The 22,704-nt window shown below is 38.4% G+C and overlaps 1 protein-coding gene across 16 annotated transcripts in view; it reads left to right on the forward strand.

Moving 5' to 3' along the window:
* SLC4A7 (solute carrier family 4 member 7) overlaps positions 1-22,704 on the forward strand; it is a 125,158-nt gene that overhangs the window by 96,547 nt on the left and 5,907 nt on the right. For 11 of the 16 annotated variants that reach the window (XM_088831589.1, XM_055414781.2, XM_055414791.2 and 8 more), the window contains 7 exons: positions 2,439-2,600; positions 2,747-2,998; positions 6,972-7,040; positions 8,370-8,543; positions 15,017-15,148; positions 19,254-19,351; positions 22,437-22,544. In XM_088831589.1, the coding sequence (XP_088687715.1) occupies positions 2,439-2,600; positions 2,747-2,998; positions 6,972-7,040; positions 8,370-8,543; positions 15,017-15,148; positions 19,254-19,351; positions 22,437-22,544 (995 nt within the window). The remainder of the gene's footprint in view (positions 1-2,438; positions 2,601-2,746; positions 2,999-6,971; positions 7,041-8,369; positions 8,544-15,016; positions 15,149-19,253; positions 19,352-22,436; positions 22,545-22,704) is intronic. The other 5 variants (XM_055414785.2, XM_055414787.2, XM_055414779.2 and 2 more) reach the window with 1 other exon arrangement.

A 22,704-nucleotide genomic window follows, 5' to 3' on the forward strand; every position in this document is an offset into this window, starting at 1 on the left:
TGATACACTCTCCAGGTGAAAGAAACATTCTTTATTCCTTTGTGAAGAAGTAACTCAAACTTGAATTTATAAGAGTAGCAAGTGGATCCTAATTAAAATTTCTCAAAGAGTGATTGATATATCTGACAGTAATTGGAAAGTGTCTTGTAACATTTTTCAGCAGAATCAAGAAAGAATTTTTTTTTCCACAAGAAAAATGATGCTTAGCCTGAGGAGCCATGAGCTCTTTGGTTTCAGTAGAACTACAGACCTTTTGTATTGTTGTTGCTGTTGTTCAGTCACTCAGTTATATCTGACCCTTTGCCGACCCCATGGCCCGCATAACGCAACATCTGATAATTATTTTCCCTTCTAAGTTGGGAATGGTAGGTTTTGAATAGTTTCTGGAAATTTTTAATAGTCAAGTATTTGTGTCATTGCCTGTATTTACATTTAACAAGTTATATGACTTCTTTGAGAAGCAGAAAATTTTTTTTTTTTTTAGGTAATTAATTTATTTTTTATTGGAGGCAAATTATTTTAAAATATTATATTGGTTGGTTTTGCCATACATTGATATGAATTTGCCCCGGGTTTACATAAGTTCCCCCTCCTGAACCACCCTCCCACCTCCCTCCTCCCTTTATCCTCCCTCTGGGTCATCCCCGCATGCCAGCCCCGAGCATCCTATAACATGCATTGATCCTGAACTAGTGATTCGTTTCACATATGACAACATACGTGTTTCAATGCCATGAGAAGCAGAAAATTTAAAGGGGATTAGAAATAAGGAATATAATGAAGATAAATTTAGTCTGTTTGCTCTTTCACTGGGGTTAAAAAATAGAATCATTTTTAAAACCTGTGTCCTTCAAAGTAGAGTACATCGTGGAAAATGATCCTCAAATTATATATACTCATAATTTATTGAAAAATAAGAAACATTAAGCTTTATAATATTTATGATACGAATTTCACTATAAAGATAATTGTTAGTAATGCACTGCATAAATGAATATAGAATCATTAGGGTAAATAAATGTCTTTTTGCTGCTAAGAGTGTATAAATTACAAAGTTTGGAGACCTTTGTTTAAAAGCCTAGATATTGAGCCACTAAAACTTTTAGGCCATTAGATATGACTATATCTAAGTCATTCTATGTTTACCAAGTCTTACAAATTGACAAAACTGTAAATTATATTAATGTAATTTCCTGTAATCCTGGTCCCATTTCCTTATTCCAGTTCCAAATATATCTTTGTTAGTCATTTATCTAGCTTTGAAGTATTTCAAACTGATTTCAAGGGTTATTAAATACACTTGGGGAATAAAAAAGTTAGGAATATATGCATTATATAGATAAAGCATTTTTATCCACGTGCAGTATTGAATGTGAAGCATTATCATGTGTATCAGTGTGGGGAAATCATAATATTTTAATTTGAAAGTGGTTAATTTCCCTTTTATACTGACAGATGTTTTCTTGTAGAAAAAAAGAGGCTTAATATAAAGGCTAAGTAATAGAAACATGCTTAAATTTCAGTATATCCAATACCTTCCAAGAATGCTAGATTCTTAGGAGCTTTAAAAATGTTTCATTATAAAGCAGAGTTTATGTTACAGCATTGAAGTATATTAGTGTCTGATAAAGTGTCGGGTTTTTGTCAGTCCTCGCTTTGGGAGAATAGTGGCCTGAGGCCCAGTGCAGACCGAGTGCTGCCATTGTCACGGTGACTAGTCTACAGGATCTTCAAGGCAGTTTATTAATAGTTTTAAGAGTTGGCCTAGTAGGTAGTCTGACTTCACTTTATATGGAGTGGATAGGCGTGTGTTGAAATGAAACTCTGCTTCACTTACCTGTTACTGCATAACAAATCTCCTAAAACACCATATCCTTAAACAACAGTTCTTTTTGTTCATAAATCTGTGGCCTTGGCCCTAGGTTGAGGTGGGGGTGGTCTGGTCTCCTGGTGTGGGGACTTTGGGTGCCTGTGTCTTTACTGCCTTGGTGGGGGCATGTCTGGGAGTTCAGCGCAGAGGCTGATTGAAGGGACTGGTAGCTGCCTCCCACCCCTGTCTCATCAGCCTGTGTCTCATCCTCAAGAAAGCTTATCCAGGCTTACTCAGAGCTTAACCCTGGGGCTCCAGGAGGCTAGAAAAGCAGCAGCAAGGTCCTTCCAGGTCAAGAAGCAGGATCACAGGGTCACCATGGCCTTGTTCCCAGGTCCAAGGGGAGGATGTAGATTGTACCTCCGGATGGAGAAAGTGGCTCAGTCACGTGCACACGGACCTGCCTCGGGGACAAGAAAATCCCCACGAGCGCCTCTGCAGATAATTCACGACAGATTCCAGTGTCCAGTTCTTTCCAACCCCTTGGCATTTCTTGAGGGTAGACACAGTCTGTGCTGTTAGAAGGAAACTTTTCTTTGTTCCTTTGAATTTTTCCATGTTTTAACAGCCTACTGATAAAAATAGGGGCTGGATCATAAGCCCACTGGGAGAGAACCCTTGGTGGACCTTATTAATAGCTGCCATTCCAGCTTTGCTTTGCACCATTCTCATCTTCATGGATCAGCAAATTACAGCGGTAATCATCAACAGAAAGGAGCACAAGTTGAAGGTAATTTTCAGAGTGTGTCCCAAGAGTTGTTTCTTTGAGTTGGAGGTGGTGAACATTAGTTTCTTCTCTCTTTATGAGTAGTGCAGAATTTGAACCTGAAAGAACAGTATATGCTGACAAATATTCGTGTTGGTTTCCCTTTTCAGAAAGGAGCTGGCTACCACCTTGACCTGCTCGTGGTTGGTGTCATGCTGGGAGTGTGCTCTGTCATGGGACTTCCATGGTTTGTGGCTGCAACAGTGTTGTCAATAAGTCATGTCAACAGCCTAAAAGTGGAATCTGAATGTTCTGCTCCTGGGGAGCAACCCAAGTTTTTGGGCATTCGTGAACAGCGGGTGACAGGGCTAATGATTTTTATTCTAATGGGCCTGTCTGTGTTCATGACTTCAGTACTAAAGGTAAAAATCTCTTTGTTACCATGTTTTAAAAATCTTTTTTTGTCATAAAATTTATACTTGGTGGTATGAAAATGAAACATTAAAATATCTAAAATAGTTTCATTTCCTAGAGTTTACTTGGAAAATAATATTTTGGAATGGTGGTTGCTATGGTAGGCATCAGGGTTAGATTGTATCCTTTTGAAAAATAACGTGAAAGGGTACTATTAAAGACTAGAGTTTTGGAAGAAGTTCATCTGTGGCTTAGTTAAGATCTAAAAGAAGAATACATCTAGAGAATTTTATAAGCATATTAGAGGAAGTAATATTGAAAGGTGGATGAAACAGTAATTTAACTGAAATGTAAAAAATAATGCTGCTGTTAATTGACTGCGTTCTCCCTGATGAACTAAATGAGATGTGAGTAGTAGCACTCGTATCTTTTAGTCACATCCAAGGTTTACGATGCGTCTTCTACTGAATCTGGTAAGTTAACAGAAAAAGCAGCCATAGCAAACCCAGCTAAGTATCTAACCTGGTATTTTCTGTTCATCATGGAAGAGCTCAACTTCATTGTTGTTTTTGTTTGTAAACTATTTGTAAATTACAGTACAAATATGGAGCATTGTATGCATGTGTGTGAGGTATTAACTAAAAAAACTGTTGTTAGTACTAGAATTCTCTGGCCTTCTTTTGTAGAGCCAGCTAATTGGCCAGATATTTGTTGAGTACTTTCTGTACTGTTAGTTACTGAGGAAACAGTAACAAATAGGACAGTGCCTACTTTGAAGAATTTGGCAGGCTGGTTGGTGAAACAGACAGATGGGCAGTTGCTTCGTGGTGGTGAGTGTCTTGTTAGAACAGCAGGAGACTGGAGGAGAAACGTGCGGTGCCCCCTACTGCAAGGTTGCCCTTTACATGTTATTTATTTTTTTTAAGTAGATTCAAACATTTTAAAGTATTAATTTGCATATAAGCAGAAAAATTCAAGTAGAATATCAAGAAAGCTCTAAAATAAAAAGCTTGTTTTCTCTCACTTTCCAAAAGCAACTCTCTAGACGTTAACTTTTTACTCCTTTGTTTTTTAAGATATTTTGTTACTCGATGCCATTATGGTTCTACATACTTTTATAATGTTATTTCTAACTTTATTATCTTTAGTGAAATAGTGAAAATAGTGATTCTCACTGCCTAAGACAGTGATTCTTAAAGGCTCGCGCAAGGACCTCTGTCTGGGGTTGCAGGAGCCCCACTTGCCCCGGTGTGCGCCTGTGTGAGGCGGGGCTGTCCTCATGGCCTTTGGCCAGAACCACGTAAGCAGCAGTACTCCGAGCTAGATGCAGGTGTGAGAGTGGGGTCCTGTTAGCCACCCACTGAAGAGATTTACAGGGGCATGGAGTAGTGCTGCTCTTCTCCTCACTTAATCTTACGTTCTTTGGAAATTGCAGCTTTCCAGTAAAAGTATATTCTTTATATTACCTTGTCAGGCATTTATTATTTTGAAATGAACTAAGAATAACTATTTAAAATTTTTCTTTTAATTTCTAGTGCGGTGAGTGTCTATTTCCGATACAACTACCTGCTTATCTATTTATGTATCTCTCTAGGTATAGAATCCACATAGGCAAAAATATTTGGGAGGAGGGTCCTCTGTACTTATTAGGAGCGGAAAGCTTAAAGCCTCTGACCTGAGGGTATCTCTTTGATGAGGATTTACCCCGCATCCCCTTCTCCCTTTCATGGCTACATTTTATTATTATAAAGGTTGCCCACATTGACACTCTCTTTGCTTTTTTTCTAAGTTAAATTATAGAAATGTAAACCCTCTGGGGACATGTAATCAGTGTTATGATGATATAAAAATACTCACTGAGGACTAAGCAGTGAGATCAACCTGTGTGGAGGCAGAAATACACCTCATTTCCCAAGTTCTTACTGTTTTAGAGTAATAGCCCGATAAGTTTTCTAAATATCTGTTAACTTCTCTTTTTAAAAAAGTACATATATATGTTCCACTTTTTCTTGTATTGCTAAATGAATTTTTTTATAATGCTAAAGGAACTCCTTGAGTAATTTTTTATGTATGATACCATAATTAGTGAACTTTCAGAGTTTTTGCATGTTTCAAATTACTCTCACATTTGTGTAATAGATGGGTATTCATTTCAAGGTTCAAATGTATCTTTCTTTGAGTCTTAAAGTTGTTGTTGCTTGAAGATCAGTGGTTCTGATAAGAGATCTGATATCTATTTGGTGTTTGTATCTTCAGAAGCATTTTTTACCATTCTCAGTTCAGTTCAGTCGCTCAGTCGTGTCTGACTCTTTGCGACCCCATGAACCGCAGCATGCCAGGCCTCCCTGTCCATCACCAACTCCCAGAGTTTATCCAAACTCATGTCCGTTGAGTCGGTGATGCCATCCAACCATCTCATCCTCTGTTGTCCCCTTCTCCTCCTGCCTTCAATCTTTCCGAACGTCAGGGTCTTTTCAAATGAGTCAGCTCTTCACATCAGGTGGCCAAAATATTGGAGTTTCAGCTTCAACATTAGTCCTTTCAATGAATACCCAGGGCTCATAGTGTTTTGCAATTTCACCATGGTACTTAGGTAGATAGATAGGTACTTTTTAGTTTACCCGACTTGTCTCTCTGTGCATCCTTTTACTCTGGAAACTTGTGCCTTGACTATGGGAATATTCTTCAGCTGTTTATTTCCTCTTCTGTTTTCTCTTAGATGTTTCTTCCTTTTCAAGTAGAAAGATGTTAGACCTCCTGGATACATTGTTACATTCCTCTTCTCTACTCTCACTGTTAAAATTTCCCCTGTTTTCCTTATAATTTTAATGATCTCTTTAGTCTTGTCAAAATCATTATTCTAAAATTCTTTTAAATTATTTTGATAATTATATCTTTAATTTTTTTCATTCTGATTATTCATTTTTTCCTAGCATTCTAAAGTTGCTTTATGGATTAAATATTTTCTTGGGATTCCCAGAGGGTACTGATGAAACTTTTGACATGTTTTCTTGTCTTCCGCTGTGCGCGTTAGGCACATACTAGGTTGTTTAGAAGGGAGTGAGCATGATTCTCCACTGGCTGGCGGTTAGGTCTCATTTCCTCAGAGGTCTCTCCCTGGGTGAGTGTTGATGTGGTGTTTGAGTCAGTGTTGCTAGCCCTCCTGTAGAAGACCTGGGCATGGGCTCCTAGGCAGTTTGGGATCCCACTTCCTGCTGAAGTAATGAGAACATTCTTTTGGGGAGTGGTGTTTATTTATTACACATATTCAGTAAATGGTGCTGCTTAACAGTCACTGTCGGGGTAGTGACAGTGATAATCATGGCTAATGCTTTTTGAGTGGTTTAATAATGTACCTTGTGCTTTTCTGAGTATTTTATGAATTTGAAGTTTTTTAACCTTCAAGACAATCTGATGCAGAAGCTGAAACAAAGAGGTTAAGTCTCAGTAAGAGGTTAAAAGGGCTTTTAAGCCAAACAGCCTGATTGTGGTGCCTGTACTCTTAACCATGGAACACAGTCCCTTCTTAGAAGAGAACGTTAGAAGACGATTCTTCAAGGTTACTGTGTAGTAGCGCTTTTCTTGTTTATAGAAGAGTTCAGTGTCATGACTGAAGTGTGTGTGATCACATTGTCACAGTGTCATCACTGACTGTGAAGCTCAGTCCTGTCCGACTCTGTGTGACCCCATGGACTGTAGTCCTGCAGGCTCCTCTGCCTATGGGATTCTCCAGGCAAGAAGACGGGAGTGGGTTGCCATTTCCTCCTCCAGGGGATCTTCCTGCCCCAGGGATTGAACATGCATCTCCTGTGTCTCCTGCAATGCAGGCAGATTCTTTACCCACTGAGCCATCAGGGAACCCCCTGTCATCACTGAAAGATCTTTTAAATCTATCTATAGGAACAATGATTGATTTTATGTATCTTTTATGTGAAATTGCTTTAGTTGCATGTGTTCTAATTGTGGTCATTTTACTTCCAGTTCATTCCAATGCCTGTTCTATATGGTGTTTTCCTTTATATGGGAGTTTCCTCATTAAAAGGAATCCAGGCAAGTCGTAAGCATTTAATGATTTTGTAGAAAAACATTTTACGTTTGCAAAGATTGTTTTTGTGATGGTAGTGATATATTCTCAGCTCCGATATTTTGGGGGCAGATTAACTATTGACTTCAAATCCACATTTTCTAAATAATTACTGTTGTACATTTTTTCCCCTGAAAAAGACATCATGACCTATGTCCTTACATATTTTAATTGAAGCTAATGAAAAGTAATTATCAGTGAAGGCTAAGATAGTAAGAGGGAGGATTCAAAAGATTGGAATGGGGGAAAAAGGGCTATCTCTGGCGTGTTGGAACAGCAGTTTCAGTTGCTGAAAAAGAAATGTAGGTATTAGTTTTCTATAACCATGGCAACACCTGCCGTTTGTGTGGGGCAGTGCAGTTCATACAGCCTAGTACTTGGCAATTTTCTGTTATCCTCAAGACAACCTTGGGAAGCAGGAAAGGGAGAAATGCTAATTTTGTGAATTGTGACACAGACTCACTGAGGATTCTTAGCTGAGCAGTGGCGTCTCGCCGCTCTGTTTTCTCGTTTGCAGCGTTTCTTGGGCAGCAGCAGCAGCAGCGTTTCTTGGGCAGGCTGGCAGCGCGCGTTAGGATTTGGGCGGATTCAGTCCTCATGCAGGACGTGCCGCTGCTCAGGCGGCGCTGGCACCGCTCCTGGCCGCAGATGGCGTGTGGTCCGGGCTCTGGGCACCCGGCGTCTCAGACGCAGCAGTCTTACTTTCCCACACAGTCCAGGGTCTGCCTTCCTGTGGTCGAGAGACGGTCTCATTAACTCACTTAATTGTTTTGCAACAATTTTGTGAGGTGTATAGGGCTGCTCTTATTCCCAGTTTATAAACGAGGAAATTAAAGCTCAAAGAGACCCAGGAAACGGCTCAAGGTTTCAGTTTCATTTGGTGAAAAATTGGTGATTGTTACCTCAGGTTATTTTCATAGAAATTGGTCATGTTAGATCTAGAAAGAACTTTAGGAGATTGTTACTCTCTTATCTTACATATTAGAAAAAGAAGTCAAAGAGATGAAATGAGTTGTGTGTTTTTTCATAGATAAATTTGTGGAGCTAGTTTAATTCCCCAATTTAAAACATGTTGACTTGAGTTTCTGATTCATGAATCACATTTGTTCAAATGGTTGCCTTGCTTTTTTTCTCCTGGATGAAGATGTTGTCAACTGAAACACTCTCCTGTGTTATCAGGACATCTTAGCACCAGGGAAGTTACCCTAAAGTAGATACAGTCTCTTTTCCTAAGTAGCAGAAATGCCATTTTTGTCAAAAACTTTCTCCTGTTTTGTTTTCCACTTGATACCCAGTTCTTTGACCGTATTAAGCTGTTTGGCATGCCGGCCAAGCACCAGCCCGACCTGATTTACCTGCGTTACGTGCCACTCTGGAAGGTGCACGTCTTCACCGTCGTCCAGCTAACCTGCCTGGTCCTCCTGTGGGTGATAAAAGCCTCCGCTGCTGCAGTTGTTTTCCCCATGATGGTGAGTTTTTTTCAGACTTTATTGCTATTAATAATAACGTCTTTGTGTGTTGATAGCAGTTGTCTTATTAATATTTACAGTTAACTTTGAGAAAAGGATTTTAAGAACCTCAGATGTTTTGAAATGTGAATTAGCCCTTTCTGGCTAAGAAACCCATCATTTTCAAAATTAAATTTTGCTTGTCATTTTCTAATTTTGTCTTTATTTTTAGTCCTAGGGTATAGAATACTGTTTTGTATTTTTAAACAACTTCAGAGTTTAGGATGTTTATGAAACAAATATTAGCCTGACCTAATATTTAGCCTGACCTAAAAGCTAGAGTTTTCCAAATTTGCTGGCATATTGAGTGCAGCACTTTCACAGCATCATCTTTCAGGATTTGAAATAGCTCACCTGGAGTTCCATCACCTCCACTAGCTTTGTTTGTAGTGATGCTTTCTAAGGCCCACTTGACTTCACATTCCAAGATGTCTGGCTCTAGGTCAGTGATCACGCCATCGTGATTATCTTGGTCGTGAAGATCTTTTTTGTACAGTTCTTCTGTATATTCTTGCCACCTCTTCTTAATATCTTCTGCCTCTGTTACGTCCATACCATTTCTGTCCTTTATCGAGCCCATCTTTGCATGAAATGTTCCCTTGGAACCAGTTCATTCTAAAGGAGATCAATCCTGGGTGTTCATTGGAGGGACTGATGCTAAAGCTGAAACTCCAATACTTTGGCCACCTCATATGAAGAGTTGACTCACTGGAAAAGACTCTGATGCTGGGAAAGATTGGGGGTGGGAGGAGAAGGGGACGACAGAGAATGAGATGGCTGGATGGCATTACTGACTCTGTGGACATGAGTTTGAGTGAACTCCGAGAGTTGGTGATGGACAGGGAGGCCTGGCGTGCTGTAAAAGAGTCGGACATGACTGAGCGACTGAACTGAACTGAACTGAAAAGCTAGAGACTGTTCATCCTTTTGCAAATATTATGTAAAAGTTTATTTATATACATGGCCACAAAGAAAATCTTTGAAAAGTATACAGGTAATATTCCCTGATTGCAAATAAATTACAAATGAATATTGAAAAGCCACTAAAAAATATTCAGTATTTAGACACTAAACTCTAAAATAAGCTCGGGGTGGAAAACTGAGTTAAAAAAAAAAAAAACCCCATTGAGGAGATATTGAATAATTTTTATCTATGAGACAGAGCTAAGGTTATACATGTAGGAAAATGTACACCTTTCATTGCCCTTGTTTTTCAAGAAGACTTAAATGCAACTAAGGTTTTATTTGTAAAGATCAATAATGGATAACTCCTTTATAATAAGTAAAATATACAAGATTAAGAAAGAGAAAAAGTACATAACCACAGCTGTGGTTTGAGGGGTTTTAAGACAATAGTACATGAGTCTGTACCAATATATGAGCATCTAGAGTAGAAGTCAATAAACTTTTTTATGTAAAGGGTCAGCTTTGAAGGCCTCTAGACTATTATATAGACACTTACATAACAGGAGAGAAATTTCCACAGTTTTTACTGATAAAATACAAAACGTCATTGTACAGCTTTTTTTAAATGAAAGACTGCCAATGAGAAGAAGGGAATTTTTCATTTGGAACAATATCTCACTTAATTGGAGCTAGTTAAAAGTTACTGTTCCTCTCAGCAGATTAGATCTAAATGCTCATCTGTAAAAGCTATTCTTAGCTCATAAGCCATACAAAACAGGCAGTGGAATGGATTTATCTCAGGGTCTTGTGGTTTGCCTACCCCTGACATAGCAGGAGAAGCCCACTGTTTACTAGTGGTAATGGTATGAACTGAAACTTCTGACTGTGATATAAGATAAGAGTAATATAATAATTGGTATAATGACACAATAGCATTATTTGTGCACGTATTAGCCCAAATGACAAAAAAGACTAAAATCTCTTGAAAGAATTAGTAAGAATTTTGTTAAGGTAGCTGGATACAAGAAAACTTGATAACCAGTAAACAGACTCTATCTTAGTAATAATGCTAAAAATTGAAATGAAAAGAATTTTACTCATAACAGTGACCAAAAACTATAAAATAGTTAATAAATTGAAAAGGAGATACTTATTTAAAGAGAAAAAACGTATAGTAATATTTGTATTAGTTTCTTAGAACTGGTAAAGTATCACAGACTCATTGGCTTAAAGCAGCAGAAATTTGTGTCACAGTTCTGGAGGCCAAAAGTCAGAAACCAAGGTATGGCCAGGGCCCTGCTGTCCTGATGCCTGCAGGGCACTCCTCTGCCTCTCCCTGGCCTCGGCGGACAGCCTTTGGTGCCCCTTGGCCTGCAGTTGGTCTGTCTCTGTGGTGGCTTGTGCTGTGTGGTCACTGTGTTGGCATATGATAATTTTAGCACAGCGCTGCTGCTGCTAAGTCACTTCAGTCGTGTCCGACTCTGTGTGACCCCACAGACGGAAGCCCGCCAGGCTCCCCCGTCCCTGGGATTCTCCAGGCAAGAACACTGGAGTGGGTTGCCATTTCCTTCTCCAATGTGTGAAAGTGAAGTCGCTCAGTTGTGTCCGACCCTTAGCGACCCCAGGGACTGCAGCCTACAGCGCTAGAGTGCTGCAAATGGAGAAGGAAATGGCAGCCCACTCCAGTGTTCTTGCCTGGAGAATCCCAGGGATGGGGGAGCCTGGTGGGCTGCCATCTCTGGGGTCGCACAGAGTCAGACACGACTGAAGCGACTTAGCAGCAGCAGCAGCAGCAGCAGAGTGCTGCACAAGGAGCCCTTTCTCTCCAGCGTGACCTCTTCTTAATTAATTACAGCTGCAGCAACCCTGTTTCTAAATAAAGTCTCATTATGAGGTACTAGGGGCTGGTACTTAAATGTTTTCCGGAGGGACACAAGTCTACCCTTAACAATATTTCAGGACATAAAATTAAGACTTAAACAGATAGAAGCATACACCATATTCTTTGTTTTGGGTACTTATTAGTATTAGTAAAATATCACTTCCAAGTATGAAGTTTACTAATTTTATTTGCGTGTATATTTGTGTGTTTGGGGCAGAAGGGTGGTATCAGTGAGAACTGGGTAATTTTAAAGTTCATAGAGAAAAATAGATGCCAGAGCCACAACATGGATGGTGGAAATACTCTGTGTCCTGTTGGGGCGTGGGTTACCAGAGTATATGTTTTCAGAAGCATCAAACTATATATATGATATTTTTAGATATGTAAATTATATATTAAAGAAAAATATAATTGTAATAAATATCAGAGAATAACAAAACAAAGATCATTATAATTCAGAATTCCTCATTGGGTCGGGGGTTGAAGGACTTGACTCTGTGCTAATGCCATAGTGTTTTGATAACTAAATATTTACAAGTTGCTGTCAAGTCAGCATGATTAACACAATATGAAATCTCATAAGAATTGACAAATAGATCTGAAAACAGGACTAATGACTTCAGAAATTTATCAGAATATATGAGAATTTACCACCTGAATAATATAAGTGGATTATTTCATTAAAGGCAGTAAATTCACTTAAATGAAAAAATAAATAAAAGATTAGACTACATACTAGGAGCTAAATAAAGTTGCTGAGTGAGTGAAAGTTGTTCAGTAGTGTCCAACTCTGCGACCCCATGGACTATACAGTCCATGGAATTCTCCAGGCCAGAATACTAGAGTGGGTAGCCTTTCCCTCCTCCAGGGGATCTTCCCAACTCAGGGATTAAACCCAGGTCCTCCACATTGCAGGTGGATTCTTTATCAGCTGAGCCACAAGGGAAGCCCAAATAAAGTGGCTATGTAATATCATATTCCGAAAGAAATAGTAAATCAATTCACGATTTAAATGTTAAAACAAGTTATAGTAAAAATTTAGAAAATTATTCATATAATTGAGTGGTTGAAGATAATTTTTCAAAGAAGGTAGGGAAATCTAACAGTGAAAGAAAGATGATATTTTTGACCACATGATATTTGTTTTGTATGTCCTTAGTAAAATCAGATTGTGAACTGGGAGAAAATATTTGTTACATATAAAACAGAGAGTTTCTATCCAAACTGCACAGAACTTGTTAGGAATTCATGAACAGAAGTCAGTTGAAAATCAACTGGAAAAAAAGGCAAAAGGTAAGAAACAGTAAGAACAGAAGATGGAAAACTCGGCAGAATGCTCTTTGACATAAATTACATCAATGTCTATTTAGATCCACTTCCTAGAGTGATGAAAATAAAAACAAACAAATGAGACCTAATCAAACTTAGAAACTTTTAACAGTGAAGGAAACCATAAACAGAGCAAAAAGACAACCCACAGAATGGGAGAAAAGATCAGCAAATGATGTGACTGTCAAGGGGTTAACCTCCAGAGGACACAAACAGTTCATGCAACTCAGTATCAAAGAAGCAAACAACCCAGATCTAAATAGTCATTTCTCCAAAGAAGACATGTCACAGATGGCCAAAAAGCACATGAGAAGATGCTTAACATCGCTAATTATTGCATTGGTGCTCAGTTGTGTCCGACTCTTTGTGACCCTGTGGACTGTAGCCTGAAGGGTCCTCTGTCCATTGAATTTTTCCAGCAAGAATACTGGCGTGGGTTGCCATTTCCTGTTCCAGGAGATCTTCCCGACCCAGGGATTGAATGTGGTGTCTTTTGCATTGGCAGATGGATTCCTTACCACTGTGCCACCTGGGAAGCTAATTATTAGAGAAATGCAAATCAGAACTACAGTAAGGTATCGCCTCACACTGGTTAGAATGGCCTTCATCAAGAAATCTACAAATGATAAATGCTGGAGAACTTCCCTGATGGTCTAGTGGTTAAAAAAAAAAAAAAAATTCACCTGCCAGTGCAGAGCACGTGGGTTCAATCCCTGGTCTGGGAAGATGCCACATGTTGCAGAGCAGCTGAAATTAATGTGCCACAATTTCTGAAGTCCTCGCACCCTAGAGCTCATGCTTTTCAACAAGAGAAGTCACTGCAGTGAGAAGCCCAAGCACCATAACTAGAGAAAACCCATGCACAGCAACAGAGACCCCGCACAGCCAAAAATAAATACATTTTTAAAAAGTGCTGGAGAGGGTGTAGTGAGATGGGCACCTCCCTACAGCGTTGATGGGAATGTAAACTGATGCACCCACTATGGAGAACACTATGGAGATCCCTTAAAAAAACAGAGCTACTATAGGATCCAGTAGCCCCACTCCTGGGCATATATCCATACAAAAGCTAGAATTCAAAAAGATACATGCCACCCCTGTGTTCATAACAGCACTATTCACAGTAGCCAAGACATGGAAACAACCTAAATGGCCATTGACAAAGAAGTGGAAAAGAAGATGTGGTGTGTATATACAATGGAATAGTATTCAGCCATAAAAGAACAAAATAGTGCCATTTGCAGCAACATGGGTGGACCTATACATTACCATACTAAGAGAAGAAAGGCAGAGAGAGTCAAATATCATAGGATAGCACTTATTTGTGGAATCTAAAAAAAAAAGAAAGAAACTTCCTTACAAACCAGAAACAGATTCACAAGCATAGAAGACAAATTTACTGTTGCCAAAGGGGAAAGGTGGTGGGGAGGGATAATTAGGAGTTTGGGATTAACATTTATACACTGCTATATATAAAATAAAATAGAGAAACAGCAAGGTCCTACTGTATAGTACAGGGAATAACTCAGTATTCTATATGGGAGAAGAATCTGAAAAAGAATAGATTCATGTATATGTATAATTGAATCACTTTGCTATACACCTGAAAATAATACAACATTTTTAATCAACTCTACTCAAATATAAAATAAAAATTGTTAAAAAGTTTAAAAAAAAAAGGAGAGAGAAAATAAAATTCCCAGTGAACATTTGAAAACATCTTCAACCTTTAGCCCACCAGGCTCCTCTGCCATGGGATTTTCCATGCAAGAATACCGGAGTGAGTTGTTATTTCCTTCTTTGGGGGATCTTCCCAACCTGGGTATCGAACCTGCATCTCCTGTGGCTTCTGTATTGGCAACAGGGTCTTTACCAGCGGAGCCACTGGGGAAGCTCTTAGCAGCAAAGAAAAGCGAATTAAAGAATATTGTGTCTTTTTCACAAACATAATTTGTAGAGTAAAATCTAATGCTGGAAAGTGGGTTCTTTAATGCCTTGTTGAAGAGATTTTAAATATTATGTCTACTTATATAATGTAAAGTCATCATAAAAAGTAATAATCTTGTTTGTGAAGATAATCATTATGCTTAATCTGCTTTATAATTTTATACAGAATTCAAGGGACTTATATAGGAAAAGGCTAAAAAGACCATTTTCTTTATAGATATCAGAAAATATTTTCTGCTCAAAGGAGCAGAAAGTTGAAGTTAAAGGAAGTGCTTTTTTATTTATGATTTGATAAACATTTCTTCTGAAGGTGATGTAATTTATATATTTTTTGATATTACTGAATATTCTTTCCCTTACTTTTTTAAAGGTTCTTGCATTAGTCTTTGTTCGCAAACTCATGGATCTGTGTTTCACAAAGAGAGAGCTTAGCTGGCTTGATGATCTCATGCCAGAAAGTAAGAAAAAGAAAGAAGACGACAAAAAGAAAAAAGAGAAAGAGGTAAAAAAAAAAAAAAGAATTTCAAATGTACACTATTCACTTACTGTTTAATATTTTGTACCGAGTAGTAAACATTATGATAGTCACTTCAGTGGGAACCAACTCCTTCAGTCCTCCTAAGAACCTTATTATTAAAAAGTGTTCAGTTCAGTCACTTGGTCGTGTCCGTCTCTTTGCTACCCCGTGGACTACAGCACTCCAGGCCTCCCAGTCCATCACCAACTCCTAGAGTTTACTCAAACTCATGTCCCTTGTGGAGAAGGCAATAGCAACCCTCTCCAGCACTCTTGCCTGGAAAATCCCTTTGGACAGAGGAGCCTGGTAGGCTTCTGTCTGTGGGGTCCCACAGAGTTGGACATGACTGAGTGACTTCACTTTCACTTTTCACTTTCATGCATTGGAGAAGGAAATAGCAACCCACTCCAGCGTTCTTGCCTGGAGAATCCCAGGGACGGGCAAGCCTGGTGGGTTGCCATCTATGGGGTCGCACAGTCAGATACGACTGAGCGACTTAGCAGCAGCAGCAGCAACGTGTCCATTGAGTCAGTAATGCCATCTAACCATCTCATCCTCTGTCGTCCCCTTCTCCTCCTGCCTTCAGTCTTTCCCAGCATCAGGGTCTTTTCAAATGAATCAGCTCTTTGCATCAGGTGGCCAGAGTATTGGAGTTTCAGCTTTAGCATCAGTCCTTCCAATGAACACCCAGGATTGATCTCCTTTAGAATGGGCTGGTTGGATCTTCTTGCAGTACAAGGGACTCTCAAGAATTTTCTCCAGCACCACAGTTCAAAAGCATCTATTCTTTGGTGCTCAGCTTTCTTTATAGTCCAACTCTCACATCCATACATGACTACTGGAAAAATTATAGCCTTGACTAGACGGACCTTTGTTGGCAAAGTAACGTCTCTGCTTTTTAACATGCTATCTAGGTTGGTCATAGCTTTTCTTCCAAGGAGCAAACGTCTTTTAATTTCATGGCTGTAGTCACCATCTGCAGTGATTTTGGAACCCCCAAAAATATAAAGTCTGTCACTGTTTCCATTGTTTTCCCATCTATTTGCCATGAAGTGATGGGACCAGATGCCATGATTTTCGTTTTCTGAATGTTGAGTTTTAAGCCAACTTTTTCACTGTCCTCTTTCACTTTCATCAAGAAGCTCTTTAGTTCTTCTTCGCTTTCTGCCGTAAGGGTGGTGTCATCTGCATATCTAAGGTTATTGATATTTCTCCCAGCAATTTGGATTCCAGCTTGTGCTTCCTCCAGCCCAGTGTTTCTCATGATGTACTCTGCATATGAGTTAAATAAGCAGAGTGACAGTATACAGCCTTGACATACTCCTTTCCCAATTTGGAACCAGTCTGTTGTTCCATGTCCAATTCTAACTGTTGCTTCCTGACCTGCATACAGATTTCTCAAGAGGTAGGTCAGGTGGTCTGGTATTCTCATCTCTTTGAGAATTTTCCACAGTTTATTGTGAGCCACACAGTCAAAGGTTTTGGCCTAGTCAATAAAGCAGAAATAGATGTTTTTCTGGACCTCCTTTGCTTTTTCAGTGATCCAGCAGATGTTGGCAATTTGATCTCTGATTCCTCTGCCTTTTCTAAATCCAGCTGGAACATCTGGAAGTTCACATTTCATGTATCATTGAAGCCTGACTTGGAGAATTTTGAGCATTACTTTAAAAAGTGTGCATACTTTTATTATTTCCAGTTTACAAATAAGGAAACAGAGAGAGAGAGATTAGTAAGTAGATTGTCCTAAACACGGGCTCTTACGCATTTTACCAACTTGCCCTCAGCCCTTATACAGAGATACTTTAGAAAAATTGCATATAATATGTATATAAATTAATAGTCGGAAGAATTTACCAGTATTAAAACATAGATAACACAGAATAATTCTACATCACAGTCTTCCATCTAATATAACCTTAAATGTACATGAGTGCATTTTAGCATTCATTTTAACAGCATGTTAATAATCTGGCATATATAAGGACAAAAGTGACATTAAGTAGATATCTTTTTATAGAAAATATAGTAAAATTTTAGTTTTTATATTCAATATTATGTACCCTTAGTTGATTTGTATACTGAGATTTACATGAATACTCTATACTGAATTTGAGTTTTTTAACAACCAGCTCAGTACTGCAACCAGTTATGAGGGCACATTCACACTTAGGTCACGTAGCAGAGATGCCTCTGTTGATTTCAGTGCTGCACTTCAATTTCCCGTCAGAATGTTGTTTGAAAATCAAAGATAAGATAATACATTTTTAAAAGTTGTGGTCCTATTTAAATAGATGTCAAAATTGCTGGGTTTTTTTTTTTTTTTGTCTAATTTTTTCGAGAAATCAGCACAATTTATAACATGTTGCATAGTATTTATGAAAAAGCATTTATTAAAGTTGCAGACAAATGCTTTTAGAAACTTGGCATTTTTTCATGGTTTGATTATTCAGTGCTGATTTTTGGCAAAATTACTGGTTTTATGTTTACTTTTAAATAAAAATTGTGATTTTTTTAATGAGGATAGTAATTATGAAACAGTTGAATTGAGTCTCCAAAATTTTTAAGAATTTTGTTTCCTTTAAGGCTATATATATATATATATATATATGTAAACATATGCTTTTGATGACTTTTCAAATAGGATATAATTTACTTATAAAATACTTAGATAAAATTGCTTGCTTATTACTTCCTATATCACTTAGAATAAGGTCATTTGCATATCACAGAACAAAAGTTGAGCTGCCTTAAACACAAGAGTTTTTTTGTCCTGTAAAAGGAATCTTGAAAGTTAAGTGACCTTGTGTGGTGGTTCCACAGTTGTCAGGAACTCTGTTAGTCTCTCCCAGCCCGGCGTAGACTTTCCATCCTCAGCATCCCGTGACCGGTCCGAGAGGCTGTTGAGCGTGAGCTGCATTAGCAGCAGAGTCAGACAGTGGGAGGCAGCAGTGATGGCTGCACCGTGCTGCCCAGAAATGGCATCCGGGAGGCTCCACTGGCACCACACTGAGCCGCAGGGAGTGCTGAGAAATTTAGGTTTTGTTGTTTTTTAATCTTACATTATTTCTGTTAAAACCAGGTGCACTGTCACCCCCAAGTTGTGGGATTTGTTTTAGTAAGACAGGCGATCTCTCCATGTCTCCTGTGCGGCCCCCTCTCCATCCTCATTATGATTGTGCCATGATTTGGGTTCATGTTTCTTAGCTTAGGTGTTCCCGACTTGAGGGGATGGTCAGAAAAGGGGCTGCTACTGGCAACGTATGGCCTGTTGCACATCCTCAATAGACAGGACTGGCTCCCGGAACAAGCAGTTGTTTGGCTCTAAGTGTCAGTATTGCTGAGACTGAGAAACCCCCATCTTATCCAAGTGAGGTTTTGCTTATATTGTACTGTAATGAGAGCCATGAGATTTCACAAAATTTTGTTGCTTGTCATACATGGCGTGTGCGTGCTCAGTCATGTCTGACTCTTTGTAACCCCATGGACTGTACCCGGCCAGGCTTCCCTGTCCATGGAATTTTCTAGGCAAGAATACTGGAGTGGGTTACCAATTCCTTCTCCAGGGGATCTTTCCAACCCAGGGATTGAACCCGCATCTCTTGTGTCTCCTGCATTGGCAGGTAGACTCTTTACCACTTGTGCCACCTAGGAAGTCACCCTCTTATTGTATACCTGTGTAATAGTTGATAATAAAATTTATGGAGACTTGCCTGGCAGTCCAATGGTTAGGACTCTGCGCTTCCAGTAGTCAAAGAACTAGGATCCCATGTGCCATGTGGAGTCGCCAAAAGTAATGCTAGTAGTAATATATTTTAAAAATAAAATTTATGTAGCTAAATTGATATTTAAATAGTACTAATGATTAACACCCAGAGATGGATGTTATAACCCTTAAAAATTAATCTTTACAAATGATTGTTTTCACCTTGTGTTACAAGTATGTGTTCATAATAATAAAGTGAAATTTTCAGTCATGGCAAGTTAAATAAATATTGTCAGTTTGGTTTTCTAATTCTTTAAGATGTTAATATATTAATTGGTCCTGGAAATATTCTGGGAAAAGTCACCTCTTCACGTCTGTTCTTTCAAGGAAGCTGAGCGAATGCTCCAAGCTGGTGAAGATACTGTGCACCTTCCATTTGAAGGGGGAAGCCTCCTGCAGATTCCAGTGAAGGCGCTAAAATACAGGTGAGATGCAGCTTTGCATTTTAAAATGTGCTTCATTTACACGTCAGGTGCATGAATGAGCCATGCGTCTCTAAAGTCATGTTGCCTATTTTTTAAGCGATGACAAACACTGCACCTGACGTTTGGGCTGAAGGAGGGCTTCTTGCAGGTGAAAGAGGAAGTTGCTCACTCCTTCCCCTCCCGCTGACAGCAGCAGGATGGAGCAGGCAGGCAGAGAACTTGGCCTCCATGTCCAGCAGAGATTGTCCTGTCGTTCTCACTCCTTCTGTTTCAGTGAAGTTTCAACCCAGTCTTAGAATACTCCCATGTTCTCGGTAGTACAACTGTATTTTTTTCCCTTGCCCTCATTATGACAGACGTTGGTGTGTGCTGGAAAATAGTGCTTGTAATCCATCTTTGGGTGACCTTCCCACAGGTGACTGTGTTTAGAGGCCCTGGAACTCGACTGCAGTTTTCAAAGGTATCATCTGCCCATTGCCAGTGAGGGCTCATACTAGGGAAAAACTAATGTTTATCATGTATAGTTTATCATACATGATTTTGGTGATTTATATTAAAATCTATGAACTAAATATAGAGGTTGGGAAATGTAAGCTTTTTTTTTTTTAGCTTTAAAAACTTCTAAAAACTTCTATGATTTATTTACACATCTGATTCATCTATATATTTATTCTGTTTACAAATAGCCATATATAGTATAAAAATTAGTTTTAGAAGGTATATAGGTTCCTTCCTTGACCAGTTAATGGAAAATGTTGTTAATATCTAATTATCTTGCTTCAACCTTTTTTCATTTTTAACTTTATAGTTTTTATAGAGATCACATTGGGACTCTATGTGTTTGACAATGAATTTGCAAGTAATTTTTCTCTAATACTTTTTACTGTTAATTTTTATCATGGGTATCCTCTGTCACCTTTCATGATTTCCCCTCAAATTTATATATATCTTAAATTAAATACCAAGTATAGACATTTTGATATATCCATGTATAGTGCTCTGCTTCTCTAGATTCTGTAAATGTTTGTTAAATGAATCAGTGTATTGACTTTGTGCTAAAAAGAGTGTGCAAGTGAAAGTGTTAGTTGCTTAGTCATGTTTGACTCTTTGCAACTTCATGGACTGTAGCCTACCAGGCTCCTCTGTCTATGAGATTCTCCAGGTAAGAATACTTGAGTGGGTTGCCATTCCCTTCTCCAGGGGATCTTCCTGACCTGGGGATAAAATTTAGCTCTTCTGCATTGGAGGCAGATTCTTCAGCGTCTGAGCCTCCAGGGAAGTCCAAAAAGGGTATAGGAGCTGCCATGGTAGTTACTGGTGACTCAGCAGTTTGCTGAGATGTTGGCCACTTAATTTCTGTAGGTCCTACATTAGCTTTTCCTTACCATGATTACACGTGGACCTTGACAAATATAAGTGGAGTCCATACTTATACTTTCTAATATTTAACAAAAAGAATGGGTGGGTATAAATACATATATTTACTTGTGTCTAGTGATAACATGAGCCATGATTAATGCCATTTTGCATAAAACTTGACCTTCCAGAATGCCAGGAATCGGCTGACCTGTTTGTCTGCCAGAACTTTAAGTCTACCTGCTTTGGATTTGTTTGTTTGTGTGTATGTTAGTCACTTAGTTATATCCGACTCTGCGACCTCATGGTCTGTAGCCCACTGGGCTACAGTGGAATTTTCCCGGCACAAATACTTTGAGGGGGTAGCCATTCCCTTCTCCAAGCTTTGGATTACATGCCATAAAAATAAAGTAAGATAACTTAGCAACATAGGAAAGCATTTGGAAACCATAAATAATTTATTGACTGTAGACACAATTTTTTCCATCTAGTTTTTATTTTGGAGGAAAACAAAATGTCTACTTTCTTCAGAAGGGGAGTCTCAGTTTCGACTAATGAGGAAGCAGAGAAGAAACATTTAGAAGCTAGAAAGTGTTTCAGGAATTTCTGTCTTCAATTATTGGAAGTTGGCAACTGAGCAAAGAAACATTTTCTTGGGGTAGACCATGGTGAATCTCGGTATCCAAATGTGTGTGCTTGTAAACACTTAGTAAAGCAGCCTTGGTAAAGCAGAATCCAGTGATTCTGTCACCATTTCTGCAGTCTTACATCATCAATGATGTGCAGACTTAACGTGTGAACAAAGGACTGCTCTATAGCTCTTTATAACCTGGCTGCCACCACAGTATTAATTTAACATCTATTTTGACATTTGTATTCATCGTTTGTTTGCATGAAATATTTTTCTTTGGGTGAAGAAAAAGGACTTGCAAGTGTATTTCTATTAACTTCATAGTACTTTCATGTTACTTGCGACTGACAACCTTAAGCCCTAAATTATTTATGGATGTCTTCATTACTGGACTTGGGACCTTGAAGTAATTTTTGCAGTATTTCGTAGAGACACAGTATAATTACCTTTGTTTCTTACAATGAAAGGAAGTATTTTGTTCTTTGGATTTTGATAAATTTTATGTATTAATAGTAACACTTTGAGGTTACCATATTACTGATGTAATAATTAGCTAAAAGTGGTACTGACAAATCTTTTTGGTATTTTATCTGTTAAAGTATTTTAATTTCTAATTTTAAAGCGTCCCGTTTCCCAGAATTCTTTTTAATAATTTATAAAAACTATGAAAAAAATGTTTTAAATTCTAGTTGTTACTTTTCTTTATGTACTTTGCATAGTTGTTTGCTGCAGCTGAAATAAAGTTTTCTAATTGACTTGATGCTGTATCACTTTTTATATTTAAAAGCACATTAAAATATTCTTTCCTGTTATTTTAATAGTATACTTATAGCTAAGATAATCACCTTTGGGCATCATTGCCAAGTTAATTAGTCTCATTCCTAGTTTTGATTATAAGGAAAGATGCAGTTCCCCATGAGACCTTTATAATAGAATTCCCAAGTACTGATATCTTGCTGGACCTTGGTTTAAGTGCATGGCGAAGAGTTTTCTCAGTGTTAAGTTGATGAAAGCAAATATTATGTAGATAATAAGAATGACAGTATTAATGCTTTTGCAAGTACTGAATACTAACCAGAAAGTGTATTTGTTCTTCAGTGTTGATCCCTCAGTTGTTAACATATCAGATGAAATGGCCAAAACTGCACAGTGGAAGGCACTGTCCATGAACACTGAGAATGCCAAAGTAACCAGACCTAACACGAGGTAGCTGTAACAATTTATGCATTTTCTAACTGTAGCGACTTCTAGTTTACTTATGGATTTAGAAAGCCATTCCATTTAACTCAATTTGCATAATTTGTATTCTCCTTACTTAACAAAACCAGCATCTTTTCCTCCCTCTTTTCCTTCTTCCTTTCATCTG

Source organism: Moschus berezovskii, chromosome 24 (genome assembly GCF_049115385.1).
Source record: "Moschus berezovskii isolate FMDL1 chromosome 24, NW_MosBer_1.0, whole genome shotgun sequence".
In the NCBI taxonomy this organism is placed as follows: domain Eukaryota; kingdom Metazoa; phylum Chordata; class Mammalia; order Artiodactyla; family Moschidae; genus Moschus; species Moschus berezovskii.